General features: G+C 43.6%; 1 protein-coding gene across 4 annotated transcripts in view; it reads left to right on the top strand.

Annotated features, from left to right (window-relative positions):
- Positions 1-800: 800 nt before the first annotated feature.
- Positions 801-27254, top strand: part of cdv3 (carnitine deficiency-associated gene expressed in ventricle 3) — a 30110-nt gene continuing 3656 nt past the window's right edge. The window contains exons 1-5 of one of the 4 annotated variants that reach the window (XM_067999964.1): positions 801-1367; positions 11274-11350; positions 14932-15068; positions 16469-16628; positions 21113-21285. In XM_067999964.1, coding sequence (XP_067856065.1) covers positions 948-1367; positions 11274-11350; positions 14932-15068; positions 16469-16628; positions 21113-21239 — 921 coding nt within the window. In that variant the 5' untranslated portion in view covers positions 801-947 and the 3' untranslated portion in view covers positions 21240-21285. Of the gene's footprint in view, positions 1368-11273; positions 11351-14931; positions 15069-16468; positions 16629-21112; positions 22740-27254 lie in introns of those variants that run through there. The other 3 variants (XM_067999955.1, XM_067999983.1, XM_067999974.1) reach the window with 3 other exon arrangements.

The following is a 27254-nucleotide window of genomic DNA, read 5'->3' as shown; positions in this document are numbered from 1 at the left end:
GAGGAGATTTGATAGAGGTATTCAAAATCATGAAGGGTCTAGGCAAAAACTGTTCCCATCGGCAGAAGGGTCAAGCACCAGAGGCCAAGATTTACAGTGATATGAGGGAAAAACCTTTTTTTACACACAGCGAGTGGTTATGATCTGGAATGCGCTGCCCGAGGGGGCGTTGGAGGCAGATTCAATCATGGCCTTCAAAAGGGAACTGGATAAATACTTGAAAGGAAAAAAATCTGCAGGGCCAAGGGGAAAGGGCGGGGGAGTGGGACTAATGGAATGCTCTTGCAGAGAGCTGGCATGGACTCGATGGGTCGAATGGCCTCCTGCTATGCTGTAACCTTTCTATGATTACCCCCAACCCCTCTCCCCCTACCCCTCAACCCCCAACCCCTCTCCCCCTACCCCTCAACCCCCCTCCCCCAACCCCCCAGTGTAAATACCTGGAACCCATTTGAATTGAGGTGGGTCAACCGAATTTATTTTTTCAAGCGCGGTGGGCGCTGTTATCCCCACTGGCCCATCTAAAACTAGACCGCCATTGCGGCCTGCCATCAGTGAGCCCCGGGGCCCTCGATTTCCTTCCCCCACCACCACCCCCCCGGGCCGAAGCCCCACCTCACCACAGTCGGCCAGCTCCGCCTCCGCCATGACTGGCCGCTGGGCCCACGCTCAATCCGCCGTGTCGGCGCAACCAAGGCTGATGGACGGGTGGTCCCGCCCTTTCTTCCGGTGAAGGCGGGCCGTGATTCGGCGGCTGCGCTGCCTGATTGGCTGAGGGGCACGTCAATCTGGGCGTGTTTCCGGTGCCGGGCGGTGTCAGGTTAGGTTGCGGCGGGTCGGCATGGGCGAGCGGCTGGGAGTGTGAGTGAGAGGGAGCGGGAGTTCGGGTCGGTCCGGTCCGGGTCGCATTGCCATAGTCACCGCGCAGTCTCCTGGTAACCGTCGCCATGGCCGAGCGGGAGGACAAGAGCCTCGACGATTTTTTTGCCAAAAGAGACAAGAAAAAGAAGAAAGACCGAACCAAGGCGGCCAAGGCGGGCCCCGTGGCGCCGACCGCAGCCGCGCTGGCCCCGGCCGTCGCCGTAACGGCGCCGGAGGCCTCGGTCACGGCCGCGCCCTCGGCCTCGGCCTCCATTCCGGCTCCGGCCTCGGCCTCCATTTCGGCCGCGGCCGCGGCCTCGGCCTCGGCCACAGCCTCTATTTCGGCCTCGGCCTCGCCCCCGGCTCCGATCACGGCAGTGACGGTGTCCGCCGAAGCAACGCCGGTAACGGGCACTGGACAGGCCGCAATCGCCAAGAAGCCGAAGAAAGAGAAGGAGCGGATGGCGAAGGGCGAGAGCCTGGATCCCCAGCAGGAGCGGACCAGGGTAAGCGTGAGGCGAGGCTGGGCAGGGTAGGGCAGGGCCGCACGCACTGGGAGCAAGGGCGGGGATAAGAGCAGACAGTGGGGGGTGGGGGGGGAGGAAGTCTGGTCTGGTCTGGGGGGGGGGGTGGGGGAGAGTGGTGATTTCTGTACTTGGACCCCCAGATCTCTCTCCTCACCATTTACAAAATACTCTGATCGATCTTGGGTCTGAAGTCGATGACCTCACACTTTCCCCACCTTGAACTCCATCCGCCACAGTTTTGCCCATTCACTTGATCAATGTCCCTTTGCGACTTTCTGCTCCCGTCTACACTGATTCCTGTGCCTCCTAACTTGGTGTCGTCAGCAAACTTGGACATACGGCTCTCTATTCCTTCACCTAAGTCATTTATAAATATAGCGAAAAGCTGAGGCCCCCCCAGTAAAGATCCCCCGGGGGACACCGCCAGTCACATCCTGCCGATTTGAGCACATGCCGATTATCCCTACTCTCTGTCTCCGACCTATCGGAGCCATTAGGTTGCCTCCAATTCCATGCGCGACCGTTTTTCTGAACAGCCTCTTACGTGGAACCGTATCACGAGCCTTCTGGAAGTCCGTATAAATAACATCCATAGATACTCCCTTATCGACCATCTTAGTTACATCCTCAAAAAAAAAAAATTAGACGTGACATACCCTTTACAAATCCGTGGTGGCTGCCTCGGATCAGCGCACATCTGTCCAAATGGTCAGTCGCTTGGTCCCTAATAGCAGACTCTAGTAATTGCCCCACAAGGGAAGCATGAGGGCCCCTGGTTTAGGGGAGGGTAAGCAGAGATGGGCTCTTAATCCATTTGGGAGGAGGGGGGTAGTGATTAGAGGTTGGCCCATGGACGTGGGGGGGAATTAGAGGATGGCCCATTTGATTTAGGGGGGGGGCAGAGGAGGAGAGATCAGAGGAGGGCTCCTGTTCGAGGATTGGAGGAGGGCCCCTAGTATATTTGGGAGGGGGGGGGGGAAGGGGTTGGGGAAAGTGGGAGGGTGCATGGCCTTGCAGAGGAGGGCACCTGGCCTGGATTGGTAGGGAGAGGAAGATCTGAGATCTCTGTGCTCCTCTAATTCTGGCTTCTTGTGCATCTCCAATGTCCTTCACCCCGCTGCCTAGGCACTAAGCACTGGAATGACCTCCCTAAACCCCTCTGCCATTCTACCTCTTCTCCTTAAAGACGCTTCTTGAAACCTACCTCTTTGACCAAGCTTTTGGTCACCCGTCCTAATATCTTCTTATGTGGCTTGGTGTCAAATTTTGTCAGATAACACCTTTATGAAGCATCTTGGGACCTCTTACCATGTTAAAAGTGTTATATAAATGCAAATTGAGTTACACTGGTTAAGTTTAGATACGGGGGGTGGTCCCAGAGGACTGGAGAATTGCAAATGCTACACCCTTGTTCAAAAAGGGGTGTAAGGATAAACCCAGCAACTAGAGGCCTGGGTGGTGGGGAAACTTTTGGAAACAATAATCCGGGACAGAATTAACAGTCACTTGGACAAGTGTGGATTGATTAGGGAAAGCCAGCACGGATTTGTTAAAGGCAAATCATGTTTAATGAACTTGATAGAGTTTTTTGATGAGGTAACAGGGAAGGTAGATGAGGGCAATGCAGTTGATGTGGTGTATGTGGACTTTCAGAAGGCATTTGATAAAGTGCCGCTTAATCGGTTTGTCATCAAGATTGAAGCCCATGGAATAAAAGGAGCAGTAGCAGCATGGATAAAGAATTGGCTAAGGGACAGGAAACAGTAGTGGTGAACGGTTGTTTATCGGACTGGAGGGTGGTGTACAGCGGTGTTCCCCAGGAGTCAGTACGAGGACCACTGCTTTTCTTGATATATATTAATAATTTAGACTTGGATGTACAGGGCACAATTTCCAAATTCACAGATGACACAAAATTTGAAGGGTAGTGAACAGTGAGGAGGATAGTGATAGACTTCAAGAGGATATAGACAGGCTGGTGGCATGGGCAGACATGTGGCAGATGAAATTTAATGCAGAAAAATGCGAGGTGATACATTTCGGTAGGAAGAGGGGAGGCAAAATAAACTAGAGGGCACAATTCTAAAATTATTATGTGTGATTGAGTAGGGAGGTTTCTAGAAGCTTTAGTTCCAAATTTGTAATATCAGGGTTGAGTCATAAAATCAAGTTTAATCTTAAACACAATAAAAAAAATGTGTGTTTTGTTTCCTTTAAGGTTTAGTTTAATTCTGTTCTGTTACTAGTTCACATCAACTATGCCAGGTAGGATTTAGAAAGTGGAGTGAGGCTGTGCAACTAATGGTAGGGTGAAAGGCAGAGGTAAAGTAGGAAAGGGAAAACTAGAGATTGACAAATTAACACCTGTGACCTATTTGTATATTTGTTATATTTAATGTAAGATATTTGATCTGAGGGTATATGTACACAAATCGTTGAAGGTGGCTGGACAGGTTGAGAAAGCGGTTTAAAAAGCACACGGGATCCTGGGGATTATAAACAGAGGCAGAGAGTACAAAAGCAAGCAAGTCATGATGAACCTTTATAAAACACTGGTTTGGCCACAACTGGAATATTGTGTCCAGTTCTGGGCACTGCACTTTAGGAAAGATGTGAAGGCCTTAGAGAGGGTGCAGAGGAGATTTACTAGAATGATTCCAGGGATGAGGGGGTTTAGTTATGTGGATAGACTGGAGAAGCTGGGGTTGTTCTCCTTGGAACAGAGAAGATTTGAAAGAAGTATTCAAAATCATGAAAGGCCTAGATAGAGAGAAATTGTTCCCATTGGTGGAAGGATCAAGAACCAGAGGACATAGATTTAAGGCGATTGGCAAAAGAACCAAAGGTGATATGAGGAAAAACCTTTTTACACAGCGAGTGGTTATGATCTGGAATGCACTGCCGGGGTGGTGGAGGTAGATTTAATCATGGCCTTTAAAAGGAAACTGGATAAGTACTTGAAAGGAAAAAATTGCAGGGCAGGAGAGTGGGACAAGCTGGATTGCTCTTGCCTAGAGCAGGCATGGACTCAATGGGCCAAATGGCCTCCTTCCATGTTGTAACCATTCTATGATTATGATCCTGTGTATTTAAGCAAACATTTCTTTGCTTCCTTTTGTTACTGTTTTTTTATTGGTCAGAACAAAGTACACGTGGAATGACTATCTGGTCATAGATGGTGCAGAAATGAAGGCGAACATTGTGTCTCGTGCTTGGCATTGTAGTACTATGGGTTCTGACTGGGATTGATCTTTGGCTTTGATAGCAGCTGACTAATCTTGTATATGTTACAAAGCATGTGTTGAATTTGCTCATTATAGTCTTGATTCCACATTGTGAGCACCCTCCATTGTGTAGTGTGACACTACTGCAATGCTAAGTGATACAGGTCTAGTAGCCCAAAACTGGGCATCCATGAGGAGCTGTGAACAACCAAAAGCAGCAGGATTGTATAGAACCACAATCTCTCACTCCTCAGTCACTGATAAGTTGGGAGACTGATGCTGGTTCAATAGAGTGCAGAAGAACATGCCAGGAGCAGCACCACGCATACTTTAGAATGAGGCATCCATTTAGGTTGAATCTACTACACAGGGTTACCTGCAAGCCAAGCAGCAAAATAAGCTGGCTATAGCCAGCGGTCCCATGTCCAATGGATCAAAGTAAAGCTCTGTAGCCCGACTACATTCAGTCAAGAATAATGATAGATAATCGGGCAAGTAACAGGAGGAGGATCCACATCCTCAACCATGGGTAACCCAGCACGTAAGTACAAGGGACAAGTTTGAGCTGTTTGCAAGCATATTCAACCAACAGTGCCAAGTCGACAATCCCTGTTGGCAGCCCTCTGTAGTTGCCACCGTTATGGAGGTCAGTGTCCAGCCAATTTGGTTCCCTCCACTTGACATTTAAAAATGGCTGGGGGGGGGACACTGGCTATAGGAAAGGCTATGAGTCCTGACAAACTGGCTTTAGTGCCCAAGACCTGTGCATCAGGATTACTCCCCATCCCCTCAGCTAAGCTATTCCAGTGTAGCTATGAGACTAGCATCTACCTATGTGGAAAACTACCCAGGCATGTCCTATCCACAGAAGGTAGGACAAGCCCAATCTGACCAATTATCTCCTACGAGCCTCCTCAGCAAAGTGATGGAAGAAGTCATTGATAGTGCCATCAAGTGACACGTACTCATCAATAATCTGCTTGCCTATGCTCACTTTGGGTTCCACTAGAACTACTTGGCTCTAGACCGTAGCACAGTGATCCAGACGTGGATGCAAGTGCTGAATGCCCGGGGAGAGATGAGAGTGGCTGCCCTCAATATCAAGGCAGCATTCGACTGGGTGTGGCACCAAGAAGCTCTAGCAAAACTACGGTCAGTAGGAACACCATCCAGTGGCTTGAGTCATACCTAATGTACAGGAAAGTGGTTGTGGTTGTTGGAGTCTAATCATCACAGCCCCCAGGGTATTGCTGTAGGAGTGCCTCAGGACAATGTCCTCAGTCAAAGCATCTTGCGCTGCTTCCCTCTGTCATAGGGTACGAGTAGGGGTATTTGATTTGTTCACAGCGCCTGTAATGAAGCAGCCAGTGCCATCCTGCAGTAAAACGTGAACAGCATCCAAGTTGGGCTGACAAGTGGCAAACAACGGGTCCAGCTGCTTCTACCTGACCTTCACTAGCACCACCATCACTGAGTACTCCATTAACCAGAAGCTTAACTGGGAAACTATCGAAACTAAGCAAGGCACAGGCTCATTACTCTGCAATGAGTGGCTTACGTCAGCAGCGTAATGGAATATTTATCACTCAATTGTAGGGATGTAGTCCCCCTGCCGCTGTAATCTATATCTGTCGCCGGTGCATCGTGTCTGCAGTGTGTTCTGTCTACAGGATGCACAATATGCTTACTTCGACAACACATGCCAGTCCTGCAACCTCGACCACTGCCAAGGTCAAGTGCAGTCATGTCACAGGAACACAATCACTTCTAAGGCGCACGCCACCCTATATCCATTCATCGGGTCAACATCCAAGAATTCCCTATCCCTCATAATTGTGCAAGTCCCATCACTGCAGGAACTGCAGCTATTTAAGGAGAATCTCTGCCGCCACCACCTTTCAGAGCAACTAGGGATGGGCAATAAATGTGACATTGGCAGCAATGCCCAAATCCTGAAGAAAAATATTTTTAAAATTTCTGATAGTGGGATAATTTTCATACTGTAGTATTAAGTGTGTGAATTGCACCCAGTTCTGGGCTTTAAAGTACTGAAACAGGCATTTTACTTTTTTACTGTGCAACATTTGAGGATTGAAAAATAGTTTTTAAACTGTATTCATTACCACATTCCTTCAAATACTTCAAATAGAAATGTCAATGATAGTAATCCAACAATTATATGTAACTGTTGCATCATTACTAGTGGGTTGGCCAGTAGATGTTTAAAATGAAGTTGGTGATAAATAGAATTAACACTCAAGTCATTTTGTCAAGTCTGGTGCATTTGGGGTTTCCATTTTTTGATTTTTACCAAAGCAAGTTTTCTTCCTCCAATACGCCAGCTGAGGCCTAACCAGTGATTCATAAAGGTTTAGCATAACTTACTTGCTCTTGCACACTCTCCCTCTATTTATAAAGCCCTCGATCCCATATGCTTTTTTAACAGCCAGATCACCTTGTCCTGCCACCATCAAAGATTTGTGTGCGTACATCCTCGGGTGTCTCTCTCCCTGCACCCCTTTTTAGTTTATATTGCCTCTACTGATTCTTCCTTCCAAAATGCATCACCTCACACTTCTCTGCTTTAACTTTCATCTGCCATGTATCTGCCCATTTCACCAGTCTGACATTGTCTTCCTGAAGTCTGCTACTGTCCTCCTCGCTGTATATTACATTTGAGTTTTGCCATCTGAAAACTTTGAAATTATGCTCTTTATACCCAAGTCCAGGTCATGAATATACATCAAAAAGAGCAGTGGTCCTAGTACTGATCTCTAGGGAACACCACAATATACTTCCCTCCAGTCTGAAAAACAACCTTTCGCTGCTATTCCCTTTTCTGTCCCTTAGCCAATTTCGTATCCATGCCGCCATTGTCTCTTTAATCCCATGGGCTTCAATTTTGCTGACAAGTCTATTGTGTGGTACTTTATCAATTGCCTTTTGAAAGTCAGTATACACAACATCAACCGCACTACCCTCATCAACCCTCTCCGTTACTTCATCAAAGAACTCAATCAAGTTAGTCAGACACGATTTGCCTTTAACACATCCGCGTTGACTGTCATTTATTAACCCATGTTTTTCCATATGATTTTGTCCCAGATTATGGTCTCTAGTTTCCCCATCACCGATGTTGGGCTGACTGGCCTGTAGTTACTGGGTTTATCTCACACCTGTTCAAAAAGGGGGAAGAAACATTTACAACCCCCTAATCCTCTGGCACCACCCCCCTAACCGAGGAGATTTGGAAGATTGTGGCCAGAGCCTTCACTCTTTCCACCCTTGCTTCCCTCAGCAACCTAGAATGCATCCCATTTGGACCGGGTGACTTTTGTACTTTGAGCACTGCCAACCTTTTAAGCACCTTCATCTGTTTTTATCCTATCCAATTTCTCTACTACCTCCTGCTTTTACTGTGATGTTGGCAGCGTCTTCTTTTGTGAAGACAGATGCAATGTACTCATTCAGTATCTCATCTGTGCCCTATGCCTCCAGGATTTCTTTTTTGGGTCCCTAATCTACCCCACCCTTTCACTAGCTTTTTACTTGTTATATATTTATAAAATATCCCCGCTAATACTTTTCTCATTCACTGTCTTTGCTCCTCCTTTCCTTTTTCAGTCTCGAGTACAGAAATCACTAAAAGCTAGTGGACAGGTACAAAAAATAATTTAAAAAGTTAATGGAGTGTTGGCCTTTACCTTAAAGGGGTGGAAGTTATTTCATTATATAAAGCTCTGCTTAGACCCCATTTAGAGTACTGTGTTCCCTTCTGGGCACTGCACCTCAGGAAGGATATATTGGCCTTGGAGGGGGTGCAGTGTAGATTCACCAAGAATGGTACCAGGGCTAAAAGGGTTAAATTACGAGGACAAATTGCATAAACTAGGCTTGTATTCCCTTGAGTATAGAAGATTAAGGGGTGATATAATTGAGGTATTTAAGATGATTAAAGGAATTGAGAGGGTAGATAGAGAGAAAATATTTCGTCTGGTGGGGGAGTCCTGAACAAGGGGGCATAACTTTAAAATTAGTGCTAGGCCGTTCAGGGGTGAAGTCAGGAAGCATTTCTTTACACAAAGTGGAGTGGGAATCTGGAACTCCTCCTCCCCCAAAAAAGCTGTTAAGTCTAGGTCAGTTGACAGTTTAAAAACTGAGACTGATAGATTCTTGTTGGCCAAGAATATTAAGGGTTACAGAACTATGGCGGGTAGATGGAGTTAAGATACAGATCTAATTGAATGGCGGAACAGACTCGGGGCTAAATGGTCTACTGCTATGTTCTTATTACCTAAGGGATTATGGGGCTAAGGCGGGTATATCCGGAGAAGTGTGAGGTAATGTATTTGGGGAGGGCCAACGAGGCAAGGGAGTACACAATAAATGGTAGGATACTAAGTGTAGAGGAAGAGAGGGACCTTGGAGTGCACGTCCACGATCCTGAAGGTAGCAGGACAGGTAGATAAGGTGGTTAAGAAGGCATACGGGATACTTTCCTTTATTAGCCGAGGCATAGGATAGACGAGCAGGATGGTTATGCCAGAACTGTATAAAACACTAGTTAGGCCACAGCTGGAGTACTGCGCACAGTTCTGGTCTCCACATTACAGGAAAGATGTGATTGCACAAGAGAGAGTACAGAGGAGATTTACGAGGATGTTGCAAGGACTGGAGAACTTTAGCTCTGAGGAAAGACTGGATAGGCTGGGTTGTTTTCTTTGGAACAGAGGTGGCTGAGGGGTGATTTAATTGATGTGTATAAAATTATGAGGGGCCTAAATAGTGTGGATAGGAAGGACCTATTAACCTTGGCGAGAGGTCAATAACCAGGGAGCATAGATTTAAAGTAATTGGTAGAAGGGTTAGAGGGGAGTTGATAAATGTTTTCACCCAGAGGGTGGTGGGGGTCTGGAGCTCACTGCCTGAAAGGGTGGTAGAGGCAGTAACCCTAATAGCATTTAAAAATACCTGGATGTGCACTTAAAGTGCCCTAACCCACAAGGCTACAGACCAAGAGCTGGAAAGTGGGATTAGGCTGGATTGCTCTTTTTCAGCCGACACGAACACAATGGGCCGAATGACCTCCTGTGCTGTAAATTTCTATGATGATATGATATGGAGTTAGGTCACAGATCAGCCATGATCTCATTGAATGGTGGAACGGGCTCGAGGGTCTAAATTGCCTATTCCTGCTCGAATGTTCCTAAAAACCTCGGCTATATCTACTAGTCTGCTTTTCCAAAGTAAAAATGCCATAAGGGAAGATGGTGGAAGGCGGTAACAGGACAAGTAAAGAAGCAAAAGATGGGTCTAGAGGAGCTGTAAATGGCAACTGCAGAACCATTACCAGCACCTGCTGTCCGAAAAAATGGGAGCAGTGGTTATGATCTGAAGTTATTGAAATCAGCGTTGAGTCCGCAAAGTTGTGAAGTGCCTAATCGAAAGATGAGGTGCCCTTCGTCGAGCTTCATTGGAACAGCGTAAGAGGCCGAGGTCAGAGAGAGTGGGGCGGAGAATTAAAATGGCAAGCAACCGGAAGGTCAGGGTCACTCTTGCGGACTGAGCGGAGGTATTCAGTAAAGTGATCACCCAATCTGTGTTTGGTCTCCCCAATGTAGTGGAGACCACATTGTGAGTAGTGAATACAAAAAGGATGTTGTTTCTTGTTTTATATTTAATTCTCCTGCAAAAGATCTCAGCACCCAGTTCACTTTCACAATAGTCTTGAGGCATTAGTCATGGTCCTTCAATGATTCATGCACTATTACCCCCAAATCCTTTCCATGTTCACCAGCCTTGAGCATGCATGCAACCCTGCATGGTGTGTACATGCTTGAAGTTGCCTCTACCCAAATGTATCTCACTACATTTATCTTTATTAAGACGTGGGCCCATTAGTAGAGCCTCTACCATTAATAACTATCTTCTGTCTATACACATACAACAAGTTCCTTATCCAACCCAAACTCTGCTTACCAAACCTTACTTAGTAGCCTTTTGTGCAGCACTCTGTCAAAGACTTTTCAAACATCTACATAAACAAGTGTGACTGAGCTTCCACTATTTAGCAACCTTGTAACTTCAAAAAAAACTAAACCAAGTTGGCGATATTTTCCATGCTGCGCTTCCCTAATAACCATTCTCTTTCAAGGTGATTGTACAATCAACTTGCCTATAACTGAAGTCCAACTAATAAACCTGTGTGCTTCGATCCTGGGGTAGGCTTGAATCCACAACCTTTTGACTCGGGCAAGTGTGCCATCACTGAGCCAAACTGACATTGTCAGGCTGGGTAGTAGAGGCAAGAGCATTGGAATATACAAAACAGTCGGATATCTGTGGTTGGATTTTCGGCTTCTAGAAGGATGAGCTTTGGTAGGTTGAATGGCCTTTTTTTGTCCCTAAATTTTATGTTCAACCACTTCAAATCACAAGACAAAACAGGAGATCATAGCCTTGATATAAGGCCAAAATGTTCCTTTTAACACAATTGCCTACATTGTGTGCTAGTTTTATACTTTCTTCCAGAAGCATAAGCAAAGCATCTTTGAGGCTTTTACAGACGGTTGGTTACCTGTACTTTATATAAGATTAGCTTATCAATGTATTCAGTTGTATAAACTTAATTTGACTTCACTAATTTTGGGATGTATTTTAGGAGGATGAAGAATGGAAGGAGTTTGAGCAAAAGGAAGTTGATTACAGTGGTTTGAGGATCCATGCGTTACAAATCAGGTGAGCAAAGAAATAATTAAATATCTTTTTAGCCTTTCAATTAGAGTTTTCTACTAAGCTTGAACTAAAACTGCACAAAATGTAGCCAGACTGATATGATTTTAGTTCTGTCTATATAGTGATCATTCTTGATTCATGAATGTTTAGAACAGGGGTGTCAAACTCATTTTATATGGTGGACCTGTTCTGACATTCTGCCCTTAAGTGTGGGCCACGTTCCACAAAAGTTATTTGGACACACTGGGATAGAAATTCTTATGCGCTTTGACCGTTTTTCAGGCGCGAAGGAAGGCTGGGGCTGAAGGAGATGATCTTGTGGAGGCAGAGGGTATGGCTGAGGTACTAAATGAATACTTTGCATCTGTCTTCACTGGAGAAGAGGATGCTGCCATTGTAGTAGTAAAGGAGGAGGTAGTAGCAATATTGGATAGGAGAAAAATAGATAAAGAGGAGGTACTTAAAAGATTGGCAATACACAAAGTAAAGTCATCCAGTCCAGATAGGATGCATCCTAGGTTACTGAGGGAAGTATGGGTGGAAATCGCGGAGGCTCTGGCCACAATCTTCCAATCCTCCTTAGATGTGGGAGTGGTGCCAGAGGACTGGAGGATTGCAAGCGGAGAATGATAAACCCGGCAATTACAGGCCAGTCAGGTGGGGAAACTGTTAGAGACAAAAATCGGAGACAAAATTAATTGGCACTTGAAAAATTATGGGCTAATAAATGAAAGTCAGCATGGATTTGTTAAAGGCAAATCATGTTTAACTAACTTGATTGAGTTCTTCGATGAAGGAACGAAGAGGGTTGATGTTGTGTATATGGACTTTCAAAAGGCATTTAAAGTATCAAGTGATAAACTTGTCAGCAAAATTTAAAGGCCATGGGATTAAAGGGACTGTGGCAGCATGGATATGAAATTGACTAAGGGACAGAAAGCAGAGAGTAGTGGTGAACGGTTGTTTTTCAGATTGGAGGGAAGTATACAGTGGTGCCCCCCAGGGGTTGCTCTTTTTGATATATATTAATAACCAGGACTTTGGTATACAGGGCATAATTTCAAAGTTTGCAGATGACACGAAACTCGGAAATGTAGTAAACGACGAGTGGGTAGTAACAGACTTCAGAAGGAGGCAGACACACTGTCCTCTTTCCCACTCCCCTCTTTCCCACTCCCCTCTTTTACTTTCCCGCTCGCTCGCCCCTCTTTTTGGCCCCCACTCGCTTGTCCCCTCTCTTTTCGTTGGCCCCCGCTCGCCAAAACCAAGGATAATTTGACTTTCTGAGCAGGCTTTGCAAAACTAACAAACGAGAGATCAATTCCAAATCCATTCACTGCAATACATTTTTGGAAAAGATGTTCGACCCATTTTGTTATTCCAAACATTTAAAAATAAAAGAATTCATGGATACTAGGGACTAAAAGGATAAATTCTGAGGACAGTCTGGATAAACTTCGGGTGTATTCCCTTGAGTTTGGACGGTTGAAGGCTGAACGATAAAGGAATTCAATAGGGTGGATACGGAGAAGCTATTTCCTCTGGTGGGGAGGACCTAAAAGATTAATCAGAGTATTTTCTAAATGGTGAGACACTAGGAACAGTAGAGGAGCAAAGAGACTTTGGAGTCCCAAGTACATAAATCATTTAAAGCTAGTAAATGGGTACTAAAAGGCTAATGGAATGATGGCCTTTATCTCGAGGGGGCTAGAATACAAAGTGGATGGGGGAGTTATGCTTCAGTTGGTCAGACCCCATCTGGAGTATTGAGTTCAGTTTTGGGCACTGCACCTCCAGGAAGGATATGGAGGGGGTGCAGTGCAGATTCACCAGAATTACACAGGGCTTGTAGGGTTTAATTATGAGGACAGGTTGAATAAACTAGGCTTGTATTCCCTCGAGTTTAGAAGATTAAGGGGGTGATCTGATCGAGGTGCTTAAAATGTTCAAAGGATTCAATACGGTAGATACAGAGAAACTAAACTCGATGGACAAATCAAGAACAAGGAGACGCAATCTTAAAATTGGAGCGAGACCGTTCCGGGGTGAAAGCAGGAAGCACTTTTTCATAAACGGGTAATCTGGAATTCTTAGCTCCAAAAGGCGCTGGATGCTGGGTCAATTGAAGTTTTCAAGGCTGAAATCGACAGGGTGTGAAGGAATATGGATCAAAGGTGGATAAATGGAGTTGAGGTGCAGATCAGCCATTATCAAATTGAATGGTGGAACGGGCTGTGAGGGCTAAATGTTCCTATTGAAAGTAAGATGCTCTTCAAAAAATGATTACAAATATGTTGCTCAAAAATAATTTAGAAATAATTACTACTAGAACAGTCTCAACTCTCAAAATCCCTCTCCAATTTAACCTTTCAGCTTTTCCCCTTGTTGCTGAATTGAAGGTCGGGCGAAGGCTCTGGCTACAAACGCTATGAGATCCCAATTGTGGAGCCGACACGTGAGACGGGGTCATCAGGCCCCGTGTCTGTTTGTGGGGTTTTGTTGTCCTGAGAGAGGAGCCGAGGGATTGGGGCTGCGGTTGTGTTCCTCTCCCACCCCACTAGGGTGGCAGCGGCTGGAGCTCGCAATGTAAAATCAGGACATGCCACCCAGCGCCAAAAGGCCACCACGACAGACGAGACTCATACCTCTGAGCGCTCACCCCGGCCCCAACCCTCATTCACCTGCAGTGTGAAGTGCTGAGAAATGCTCAGCTCTGCAATTGCTGTGTCTCTACTGAGCTGCCATGTTCCACTGTTGAACCATGATGTTAGGACCATCACGTACACTCGTGACTCGTGCATCAGGGAGGCCCGCAGAGGATCCCCCACACGTTGCACGGGCACAATTCCACAAATGGCATCTGTGCCTTGCCAAAGTGGCCAATTCTGGAGAATACACACTTAATTTCTATAAATTAAGCTAGCTGAATAACAGCAGCAATAAGAGTTGTATAGGCATATGTCAGTCTGCCATGCTTTGTTAATGTAGATTGGGTGAGCTAAGTCTGTAATTTCAGAGGGCACAGGTGCAGAATTTTGTAGAGGCTTTGAATAGTACCTGCGAATACCCCCTTCTCTTCCCCCTCCCCCGGCAGGAAGACTTCACTTTTCAATTGTGGTATAACCAGAAGGTGCCAAGACTTCACTTTTCAATTGTGGTATAACCAGAAGGTGCCAAAGAAAAATCAGACTCGTCCTAATCTGCTCTCATGTACTTTCTTGCAGCATTGATAGAAGAGTGGTAGGTTGACCTTTCGGCATGTGCATTGTGTGTTGACGGGAAAACTGTATAAAGGGGTGAGAAAATGTTGGCTTGATGTTTGTTCCTTGGGTAAAGGATGTGTTGGTCACAGTTTGTTGGATTTATCAGCTGTCAAAACTCTATGACTGAGCTCCCATTCCAACATGAAACATTTACTGAAGACATAGTGAATCATCACTTGACCTGTTAGGCCCATTGTAAAGTCGCACTGTTATTGCTAGTCGATTTTAAATAAGTGGGCATTCTATACATATTAACTGATTGGAGCTGCTTGAGGTTTCTGAACAGAATATGTGTAATGCTAGCTGTTACTAACTTGACAGTGATGAAAGGGAGGAAGAAGATAATGAGAAGAAGGAAGACCAAGGTGAGGATGGAGAGAATATCCCATATAGAGAAGGAGACAAGACAGTGGGACCCTGGAACAAGATAACGCCAGCACAAGCACCCGTCGCTGTGGGTAAGTGCTGAGGTTGTTTTGGACATATTGAGAATTTAAGATCCAAAAAAGGACTGAAATTCATGTATAACCACAAAATTGCTCCTGGTCATCAATTTAGCATTTTCTTAAATACTTTGTGGCAACAGTTTCGATCATCTGGCAAAGTACTGTGGCATTATTTAACATGCTAACTATGTTAAAATTAGACCAATGAAGAAAACCCAGCCATTATCCCTGCAGAATTTTATGAAATGGTTTGGACTTTTTTTTTAAACATTCTCACTGTTGTTATCAGACCATCAAATAGTTGTCTAAGCAGGATGAACTGTTTAAATGAAACTCTATGTTCATAATTATGCTAATCCAGATATGGGTTAGCCCAAAAATTGGTTGGCAGTTATTATGTGGAACACATTAAAATTGTGACCATATGCTGAATGGCTATTTGAGCAAGTTAGTGGAGGGCTACCACAAGTGATACCAAATCTTTATAGCACCCTACCTCAACCGCTGTGTGTCACTGCATTCAGGAGAGGCAGAGCATGTAAAAATGATATGAGGAAAGGGAGAAATAAGTCATGAAACTTCACACATAATTGAAGTGACCTGACTGTTCCCCTATCTGGGAATGATGTAATTTGTTAAATGGCTGAAATGGACTGGAGACCTTCTGCCAATGCCACTTTATAACTGATGAGGAGGGGGACTGGGTGCCTGTCTCTTTATCCTTCACATTCCTTAAGATGAAAGTGTCATCTCGGCTGTAAGGCATGCAAGCTTGTGGTCAGGATACAACCCTTAAAGCAGGGGTGTCCAATACACTGAGTTTGGAAGCGACTATTATCTGGGCTACAAAGTCCATAATGGTTCTTTTTCCTACTTGTGTGCAAAGCTGATTTAGGCTCGGGCTCAGCCTTGACTCTTTAAACCCCCTGGTCCTGGAAAAGACTGCTTCCAGACTGGTGCAAAAATCCATCAAAGGCATTGACCTTTACTAGTCACCCAGCCATCAGATGTTTTCAAGCTTCAGGGAAGGGCTTAAATTTGTGAGTATGGTGGGGAGGTAGAGGATATTTTGTCCTGGGGAATACCATCAGTCTGTCCATCCAGTTATATCTCCTTTCTTTTCACTTGCCCATTGTTTCCCCCCATTTTGCCACGAGCAGGGAATAATTTCACAGGGTTCAGTGTTGCTATTGAGGCAGCTGAAGTGGTCTGTTGTGACCCTGATTCTTTTCACTTCTGGGGGAAATGCCTGGCCTTCTAAGTAGGTCCCCATGACAAAATCATATGATCTATTGTCCAACCCTGCACGGGTCATTGTGCTGCCTTGGATCATTGTTATTTTGTTAGTGTAGAAATGTTTGAACTGTTGTAGTTGTTGTCTACATTTTGTCTTAATACCATTGTGACTCCAGTTGTAGAAGTCCCAGAACCAAAGCCATCTGGGGTATATAGACCTCCTGCAGCAAGATTGGCTAATGTAAGAAGAACGCAATCACAAGGACCTCCAGAGATCTTCAACGACGCACAGTTTCCATCCCTACAAGCTTCTGCAAAACATGTAGAAACCAGAAAGTAAGCCTGGATATGTTTACTTGCTATTAGTGATTTGCCACATGCTGTTAGCTTAGTCTTGTTTGATTTCCACAAATACTTGCCAGTTTGATTTTTTAAAAACAGATTTGTTCCCCCTTTTTATGCAAAACATCAATACTTCTCAGTGATATTTTCTTGCGGTTCTTCATTTTCAGTTTTTTAACTTTCGTTCGCAAACTTGCTATTCTGTCATTGCCCCAACATCTTGATATTTGTGAATCTTGCAGGATTTGGTACTATGCATCTTTCAGTTGCATACGAAGATGGTGTCAGCCATGTTTTCTCTTGGCTCCTCCTTTCCAGTACACCAGCAAAAATATGCAAAATATTTGTATAATATAAATGATACTAAAGTATTTTCAAAAATGTGTTTATTTTTAAGTGAATAAGCTGCCCCATGACTTTCCTGTGGATTTTAGTAAACTTAAGCAAGAATTTAAAATGAAATATGGATTCCCTAATAGGTCATTGCGTAAATATGCTACCTGGTGCAGTACAAGTCATGCAGAGTAGGAACTTCCTAGGTTCAATCTTTGGTTTTCCCTGAATCGGTGGGGGGGGGGGGGGGGTGTTGGCCCTGAAGATGCCTCAGTGCTCTGGGATGGGGAGAGGGACAGAATCAGCACCTGATGGTTATCCGGTACCCCTGCTGGAAAGTACGCATGTAGACATTGGGTGAAAATGGCATCAGGGAAACCATGATGCCCCTACTGAAAAACAGACTGCTGCTACTGTTATTTAGGCACTTGCTTGAAATGACTATTTGGGTGAATTACCAGAGGGCTGCTGTCACATGCATGTACATTAATATGAATCTGGGAGGGAGGGGGAGGAACTGAAAACGAAGAACCATGCATTTTCTTGCACAGAAAATCCAATTAACGTCATTGTATATGTCAGGCACTTTGATATTTTGCAGTTTACTTAAAAATATTTATATTTTTCAGTGATCTGATTTATCTTCATTTGTACATCCTTATTTGTTCAACCTCCACATACAAATAGGCTGCCACGGTTGGATTGTCATGCCATCTGTCATGAATTCCTCTAATGTTGCATATTACCTATACATCAGCTATACATAACATGGCTGCTGTACCCCTGGCATAGGATCCAAAAAGTTTGGGTACTTGGGAGGAAGATGCCCAAGCCGACTGCAGAACATTTGCAACAGTCTGCAGTTGGACCTGGGTATGGTCTGCAGACCCAAAGAATCAAAGAATTAAGCCATGCTTGGCAGTTTGTTTGTTTGTTTTTTTTTAAAACCTTCAGTTGCAGCTTTCAGGAAACGAGGGGAGACAGTTTCCAGAAACACTAGCAGTTTCAAAGCAATTATGTGCACGGTTGGTCGCACTGTACATTTGTCTGGATGCCTGCCCGTGAAAGGAAGTTAGGGCTCCTTTGGAGACAGAACAGGCCTCACACCTGGATTCGAGAGCAGGAAAGGGAAGTCGGGAAGTGCCCTCAGCTTGTGGTCGTACAGCAGTGGCTTACCATTATTATCCCCAACACTGACAGAATTGCCAGTGGAGGGCTATCTGACAGTTTGTGAAAATGTGGGACCTCGTCATATTGGATGTTTGGATCAAGGAGAAAGTGCAACCTTCTCAGACATTCACCTGGATTTCTCCAAGGTTCAGAAGAGTAACCTTGGGACAGGGCTGCTCGTGGCAAGGAGCCTTTAGCCCTAAAAGTACAGAAGCTTCTGCATTGCCAAACCATAAATAAGGTCCCCATGGCCAGGATAATGTGGGATTTCAGTTTTGTCTCTAAAATAAATCATCTTGGATCTAAGAGCCCAGAACTCCTCCAATCTGAAAGAAAAGTCTGATGCTGATGTGATGCGTGTGGAAAGCTGACTAGTGGCTGTAGAACTTGGTTGTACACTTCTCTAAGAGTCGTAGAGAAGCTAACTGAAGCTCCTTGTCCAGGAAGTAAATGATCAGTATCAAGTTCTTCCTTTCAACCTGATATCAGAACACAGTGTCAGTGGATGTCCTTTCTTTGGTGACATTTCACATTAAATCATATCTGGACTAATGGCTTATGCAAGTGCATGTTTATGATAATGTGCGTGGTGGTCCCAGTAGATTGGGTGTTCTATAGAGCGTGCATTTGTTAACCAAGAGAAATCCGTCTTGGACCCAGTGCAGGTCAATAGGTGCTGGTTCCAGACAGATCTGGGCATGTGTCCACTGCCAATAAGATTTCTTCAGCGCCATGCAGCCTGAATCCATGGTTGGTGTGGGGCTCAGTGCTGCATGCAAACCCTCAGGAAGTTGGTAGTAGACATCTTTTTGGTACTGAATGCAAAATTGAGTCTGTTGCAACTGCTTTTGCAGTGGTCCCAAGGTGCACTGTTGGCATAGGTCATCAATCCGCCAGGAGGCATCCTACAACTTAAGATGGCCTTGAGACAAAGGTAAACTAATAGTTTGAGGGTGCTCAGTCACCTCCATCGTCCTAGAGACTACTTTCGGCTCCAGCTTACAACATCAAAGGTATGAGGGCCCAACTGCACAAACCATGGTGTGGAAACCAACTTGAGTTTCAAGAGGTGTGGTTTACTGTTCAAGGAACACATCAGTAAATTGGTGGCAGTCTGGCTATGTCTCATTCCTGACCTGTTTTTTTTAGCCGTGCCTTGGTGTCAGAACTTACATATTTTTCCACATTGTCATGTGGGTGTAGATACCTTGAGCAGTGGTAAGGATGACTTGTACAAATTAACTTTTCATCTGAAAACCCAAATTCTTGGGGTGGAGTTAGCTGAAGGTATCTCATGGCAACTTTTCAGAACTTTAAGGCTGTAGAGATCTTGCTGTATATCCCAAATCGTTCAGGCTTGCTTACCAACAGGGAAAATAAATCTATTGGTGGAAAGATTATTGAATTCTTTGTATACGTACTGCAGATCGTTTGTGGGATACAGGCGGAGGTGATGGTAGTAATCCTGTTGGCCAAACAAGACATGGTTCTTGGATCTATTGGAATTAAGTGCTGACTAGCCTGTACCAGGGACGTATCGATTTCATGCAGGCAGGAAGCTTCTCACATGATAAAACCAGATGCGCCACAGTGCTCCTCAGGTCCTCCATTTGATGGCTTAACTCTGAAAAGAACCAGCCTGGCTATATAAAGCTTTCTATCATCAGTTGCTTGCAGTTATTAGTATCATAAAAGTTAGGACTATCAAGTGGAAGTAATTTTATTTGCTAGCGTCAGGGTGGCAGAAGTAAACCTCCAGAGTTCTGCCTGTCCATATGTATTTGCACTCATAGCTCATTTAGGCTTCATGTGGCAGCCATTATCGTCTGTTCTTAGCAGGAAATTTTAAGTTGGAGGGAATCTGGTACATTCTAGAATTGTGAACGGTGCTTGGAAAATCAAGCAGTTTGTCTAGTGATGCCTACCCAGAATTTGTCTGTTTTGCACAAACTTACAATAAAAACATTGGAATCCGTGATTTCATGTGCTCTTAAGTTCCTTGTGTTGAAGACTGCTTTATCATAATTCAGCTTTCAGGATTATAGTAGTTGTGTGTTCGGGTGGTATTTCCACTTTGCATTATTTGGCGTTCAATAGGGCAGATCTGAAGGTTATGCCTAAAGTGGATTTACATTTGCCTCAATATGGTACCTAATTTCATTTGGTTGATGTTTGTGGAGATTTGGTGTTCTGTTTAGATGAGACATCTAGTCTAGGCAGTTGTTTGGTAACAAAAGATTATGTAATCGTATTGATGAGTTAGATTTGGCCAGTTAGGCAGCAGAATATATATTACGGTTTTTAGCTGGTCTTGAGTCACCGAGAATCATTCTGCTTGTGTCCAGGCCACACTTCTGGCCACTATTGATGCAATCTTCTAGACACTTCATAAAATAATTAAGAATCTTAACTAATAAGTCCTTCTGTCTGTCTTCACTATTAAGGTGTAGATCTTTCAGTTTCTGTTTGATGTCATAATGGAACAGAAACACATGTATTTGTTTGTGGAGGTTGAATGAAAGTGCTAGATTACCTGCTACAGGTAAGGTTTTCATTCCTTGAATCTTGTTCAACCTTCATATACAAAGCTTCCTCTTAAGCTGTTCTTGTTCCCTATCCTTCTTCTTTTCCCACTCCCAGGGAACGTGGAATTTCATTTTTTGCATTTACTTCCTCTGCTGTTACCTTCAGAAGAACCTAACTACATTCCCAGAACATAGTCCTTTTTATATCTGGGCGGGGGAGCACCATGTGCTCTGCATGATACCTGTATGATGCTAAACTCTCTAAAAGGGGCAGCGTCCTGGTTTTCCCTCACCGAATGACAGCCTATTAATTTGTATGTGGAGGTTGAACTACATTCAAAGAATGAGGAAGACCGTACCTATGGTAGGTAATCTAACATTTGTTTGGTTACATTTTCTAGTTTTGTGTTGGAGCACTTGTCTAGCTGATCATAACTTATTTTTCCTCAGAGATAAAGAAATGGAAAAGACCTTTGAGATGGTGAAATACAAAAACAGAGCCAGAGAGGATGGTTCTAAAAGTCAGTCCGTTCAGCTAGAACTTGGCAACCAGTTTGCTGTTCTTGGGGAGCAGTAAATGTTGGTGCATACTTTACAGACTGCTGCTCTGTGTTCCATTCCAGGTAACTAAACTACATGGAACCCATCTGTCTTCACACCACAATGCCAGAAAAATGTTTACCTGAGCTGGTATAAGGCTTCTGCGGACAAATGAGGCATCTGCAAGGCATCATGGGAATTTTAAGCTTGAAGCACAATAACTGCTGTCATCTACTATGGACTGGAATTGATGTAAGGGTTTGAATGAAGTGTCAGTCACTCTTGGAGCGACATTTTTTGGATAAAGATTAAAAATGCAGCCATTAAGTGGTCAATTTGTTTATAGTCCTGCTTTCTAGTTGAATGTTGAGCCTCTCAAAGGTGACTACCTCAGTTTGGCAGTGAGAACTGTGGACACCATTTTGACTGTACCTCGTTTGCCACCTCAAGTTTGCTATTTTTTTTTAAAAAGGAGTGTCACAACTCTATAGCTGAACGTTTATTAAACTGCTAAATTCCTGGAAGCAGAAATAGAAATTGTATATCAGTCTACAAATTGAATTTAAGAGACTGCACAACTTTAAGTGACCTTACCGTAAAATAAAAATCCTGTGTGGCATCCATTAAAACATCTGCTTTTCAGGCTGGAGCTAAGTGGCTGCATGCAATGGAGTGGACTGCATTGCTTTCCTGCATAAGATCATTCTCAGCGTGTGTATTTTTGATGGCAGTAATGCAGAGCTGTAGTCTGCTTCCCCGTAGCAGCATCCTTCTCCAAATCTCCCTAATGCTAAGAGAACTATAGTCTAACTTAGATGTAGGATAAACTTCATCCTTTGTAGCTTTCTGTTGACTTTTGTAAGTGGCATCATCAGTAAACCACATGGTCCTCAAACCTTCGACCTGAGAACTGTAGAAAACTAAAGTGGTTACCAGCAGTTGAACGGGGAACTGAAAAGAGGTTTGCAACAACAGTGTTCTTTTTCAAATTATTTGCATAATCTCACCCGAACAATCAAAAACTAGCGCTTGTTAAACATGACATTAATGATGACACTTGTCACTGAATCTCTGGAGGTTGAATTTAATTCATCCAATTTTTGTGTATTTATGTAATTAACTATTATGAAACCTTAACTTGGGAGTAGAGGAATAAAGTTTAAGGTTGCAGTTCAAAAATATAACAGCTGTACGACTATTTATGAAGACTTTTTGGTACAGTATTTTCTTAAGGTTCTGGTTTTAAGACCACTTTTTAAATTGGGCATAAACAAAAAGGTGCATCTTGGGGCCTGACCAATTCCATTTTCAAATTCCCTTCCTTTTGGCTTGCAATAAAATTAATTCTCTGTTCAAGAACTAACAGCAACACTTTACTCAGAATAGGCATTATCAGGTTGTTTTAAGATGCACATTTAGAACCTATTTTGTGCTATACAAATGGAACAGCAGCTATTGTCTGAACACGTTTGAATCCTGGGCATGTATTATGGCTGTACTGGAGAAACTAAAATGAAATAAATCAATAAATCTGCAACATGTGAATACTTTGTTTCTTATAACATTTGGTTCAGGTACTGCCTGCACAGTATTTGGGGGTAATAAGTAAGACTGTCACAAATTACTGCAGGCATTGATTGGGACAGTAGTGTTTAGGTTGGTGTGAGTCTTGGTCCAAAGTGCATTTTGTTACAAAGTTAATCTGATTGGGAAAAAATACGACTGCAGTATAAAACCAACTTTTTGCTATGAGCCGCTGCTATAGAACTTAATTACAATGCATTGCTTTGCTATTAAGAATACTGCATACATCTAGTGGCAGGAATTGGTATTGCGTCAAGGACCCGATATAGGTTTCAAATCCTCATGTAACGAGGCAAAGGCAAAATTCAGTTCTGTGGTTTTGTATCTGGAGCCATTTTGTTTTGATTTACTCATGAATTTATCAAAAGATAGAGAAAATGTATTCCAACATTTTATATTTTGTTATACCTAATGTACTATAGAGAGGGTGGGCTCTGAAATGAGTGTCTGTAGTTGCAGAACTTTCCATTGTTGTCTGATCGACAGCCCTCATGCCATATTCTCTTTAGTCCCTTTCCTCCCACAGTTGGGGATAATTATAATGCAAGAGCATTGCCTGTGAGAAGTATTGAAAAAGACTGGTTGCTTTTGTAAGCAGTTTCCAAAATTTGTTTTGGGGATTTTTTTTTCTTATATTTGAGTTTTTTAACACTGAGGTTCAGTAAGCCTTTCCTTCTGGCCATTACTCAGCTTGGTGTATCCAGTGCATTCTCCTAAAGCCACTGTGTCCCAATCAACAAAAATTGACTCGGGTGTTTGGGTGGAACAAAGAACAGATTCTGCACAAATAATGAAAAACTGCAAATGCTGAAAATCTGAAACAGAAAATGAACAGCTGGTCTTAGTCAGTATCTAGAGAGTGGCAATAAATCAAACAGTGCAATAAAAAAACTGGAAATGCTGGCCGGTGGAAGCAGATTCAATAGTAACTTTCAAAAGGGAATTGGATAAATACGTGAAGGGAAAAAATTTACAGGGCTCTGGGGAAAGAGCCAGGGGAGTGGGAATAATTGGAAAGCTTTTTCAAAGAGCCAGCACTGGCACGATGGGCTGAATGGCCTCCTCCTGTGTTGCACCTACTATGATACTAGTGAGTGCAGCAGTCCTACCAACTTCAAAAATAACAGCTGTTTTAATATAAATCACTGCAGAGAAGTACTTAATGGATTAAAGGGGCTGAAAGCTAATGTGTTTCCTAGGCCAGGTTATGCTGAGTCTAATGCACTGGTCAAACTTCACTTGAGATATTGTATACAGTTTTGGCCACTGTGCTTCAAAAGGGGTATTCATGCAGTGGGGAGGATGCAGAGAAGAAGCAGGTAAAATGATCCCGCGTGTAAAGAGAATGAGTTATGAGGAAGAGTAAAGGTTCAAACTCTACAGTATAAAAAGGGATGATGTGGAGATGCCGGTGATGGACTGGGGTTGACAATTGTAAACAATTTTACAAAACCAAGTTATAGTCCAGCAATTTTATTTTAAATTCACAAGCTTTCGGAGGCTTCCTCCTTCCACATTTCGGAGGCTTCCACATTTACCTGAGGAAGGAGGAAGCCTCCGAAAGCTTGTGAATTTAAAATAAAATTGCTGGACTATAACTTGGTGTTGTAAAATTGTATAAAAAGGGGGTTACGGTTGGAGAAGTGGTTTAACTAAGGTATATAAAGTAATTGATGTAAGATGAGCCCAGAGTATTACTTAAAGCTAAGTCAGGCCAGTAGGACCAAAGGAATAAATTTAAATGTATAATTTATAAAATAGATATTAGAGCCAGTTTTGATGGACTAACTGGCCTTCCTGTGTCCTTAATGTTTCATATTCTTAGATATGTAAGGTGCTAACAAAGTATTCAAAATCGTGCTGTACCATTTTAATTAAATGAGATCACAGTAGAAAACTCCAGTCTGGTGTTCACATGATTCACTGAATGACCAACCGCCTGTGAAGTTTCTCATTCTATGAAATAATGAAAACCCCAAGCAGGTTTTAAGTTCAGCTTCTTAAGGAAGTCAGCTCCTATTGTAGCTACTGGAGCCAGTAAATGTATCTTTAAAAGCAAACCCATTGGGAAAGACACCAACTCTTCAAGAGCAATAACAGGGAAGGGCTAGATGAAACTCATCTGGGAGATGCCACTGCAGGTTTACAGATATTGATTGTTAGCTACTTATGCAGTTACATTTGACATCCCCCAAAAGAATGAATGAGTATACTCCGAGAGAGAAGGTAGGCTGTCATAATGGGGACACTGAAATCATCCTGCAGTCACAGTACTTTCTGACATTGATTTCCCTAACGCACTTCTTTACACCAGTTAGCTAGAATAAAACACTTGTGAAATGCTAAGAATACTCCAGAAGAGTACAAGTTGCTCTTTGTGCTGTTGCCACCGTCTCCTAGACTAGGGGAGTTCATTGCCAGACACGTGGTCCTAATGAACTTGGCCCCAAGGACAGTCCATACTTAGCAAGTTAGAACTCAAAAGCAATGTGGTTGACACTAATATTTCTGGACCCCCAAATACAGAACTTACTGGTTTGACTGAACACAGTATAGTACTTAAATACTGAAGTGTGCAATCCAGGCATTTATACCTATATGTTTTTCGAGACTGGACATAGATGCAGAAAGCAAAATGTTATATTGACAGTCCAGCATCTGGTGGGCAAAGAACATGAGTGGACCCAGCAGGAGCTTTGTCCAACTCATGACTTCACACTGCACAGAAAGTTCAACCATATGGATGTCAGAAGGATGTTCCAATTGTAAAGCTATGAGGTGAGATTGCTCTTGGTTCTGTTAATATGCCTCAAATTTCTGGAGAGCCTAAATCATGGACATTGTCCACTGGTTGAATGCATCCATTTTGTCTGAGGATGTGTAAAGTGAAAGGATTAATCTGTTTGTGCTACTGTCTTAAAGCCTGTTTCCTATTTTATGGTTTATACAGAAGTTCCTTTCCCACACACCCCTTCCTCATTTATCTTAGAAAATGTCTAGATCCTTAACTTGTTTCATGTGGCCATTGGTAAGAGAGAAGGGTTTTACTGTAGCTCAGAGTTTTTCCTTCTAAACATATCAAAATTGGTCAGTTAAAACTTAGCAAAGCAGAAATGCATTGGAAGTTTTCTCCAGGCAGACCTTTTGCGGTACTACTGCATCTGGACAGTATCTACAGGGGTGAGAGAAGGCCATGTTCAGAAAGTTTTATTTCAAAATTTTATACGTTACTTGATTTTATTGGATTCTCAAAGTAGTCAAATTTTATGAAACCATTGTGTGTATAGGTGTACACTCACATTTTATAAAGCCATTAATGCACATTCTTGCACTTTATAAACCATTGTGCACATAGGTGCTTGTAGGAGGTGTGTATTGAGACTGCCAGGTTTCTTTGCATAACTGCTTGCACTAGGAGTAGTGCAGGTGATTGGGTTGTGGCAGTTTGTTTGGGCTTGGTTTCTGGGGGTTAGTTAGTCTTGAGGCAGGAGCTGTGCATATCAGTAGTTCTGTTAGTCGATATCATTGCCATCCAGGGCCAGTGGGTGGGTTGTTGGGCTCAGGGCACTTTGTGTTGAGAGTATGAAATAAAATAATAATAAGCCTGCACTACTTGGTTATTTCCCTAGTTCCAGGCAGAGGCCAAACATCATTTGCTGTGATTCAGATGTTTGTTGTGGGAGGACTGCAATTCCACAGTGAGGGAATAAATATCATTACTGGCTGCAAGACCAGCAGTGGTCTGATAGGGAGCAATAACATTTGTGGAGTTTGTGTGGGCACGATATGTTGGGGTGGAGATAAATCTGTCGGTGACTGTTTGGAAGTGGAAGAAAACTTTCATGGGGTTGGCTCACACTGAAGTCTGCAAAGTAGTGCAGGGTTCTGGAAGTAATGTCTCATATGAAAGTAGCAGGACTGGCCATGGAGGGAGAAGTGAACTTTATTGGCTAACTGATATAGGGCTGTAATTTGGTCCTCATGCAGCAGCTGGTGTGATCCCCGTTTTAAGCGAGGCTCTGAATCTGCCTGAGGTGAGTTTTCCTGTGAGCTTCCCCGTTGTGTCCGATAGGGTCTGGGCTGCTTCTTAAGGCCAAGTCCCCCACCTCGCTTTGGGACCTTGAGGTGCATTCGCAGCCTCTTGTATATCCTTATGAACTTGGAGATGTAACTGTCTAGATCATGGAATTCTGGAAGGGGCTTGGATCACCCCCTGTATTCGCCCTACGTCCGCAGAATGCCCCGCTGACCTCAGATTCCTTGCACTCCCACTCTACGGCTGACCATATCCCCCGCCGGTTTGCCTTGGCCATAGAACTTCTGGTAGTGTGCCCACACGGTAAAGGCAGGAGGGACTGAACACAAAATATCCTGCATGCTGACAGCATGCAAAACATAACCAACCCCACTCCCCAACACCTGTATTTAAGCGGGAGGTTTTCAATCAAAGAAAAGAGAATTACAAGAT

The sequence above is a fragment of the Heptranchias perlo genome, chromosome 2, assembly GCF_035084215.1.
Source record: "Heptranchias perlo isolate sHepPer1 chromosome 2, sHepPer1.hap1, whole genome shotgun sequence".
NCBI lineage: Eukaryota > Metazoa > Chordata > Chondrichthyes > Hexanchiformes > Hexanchidae > Heptranchias > Heptranchias perlo.
The sequence above is the reverse complement of the archived record's forward strand: the minus strand, read 5'-3'. Positions and strand labels throughout refer to the sequence as shown.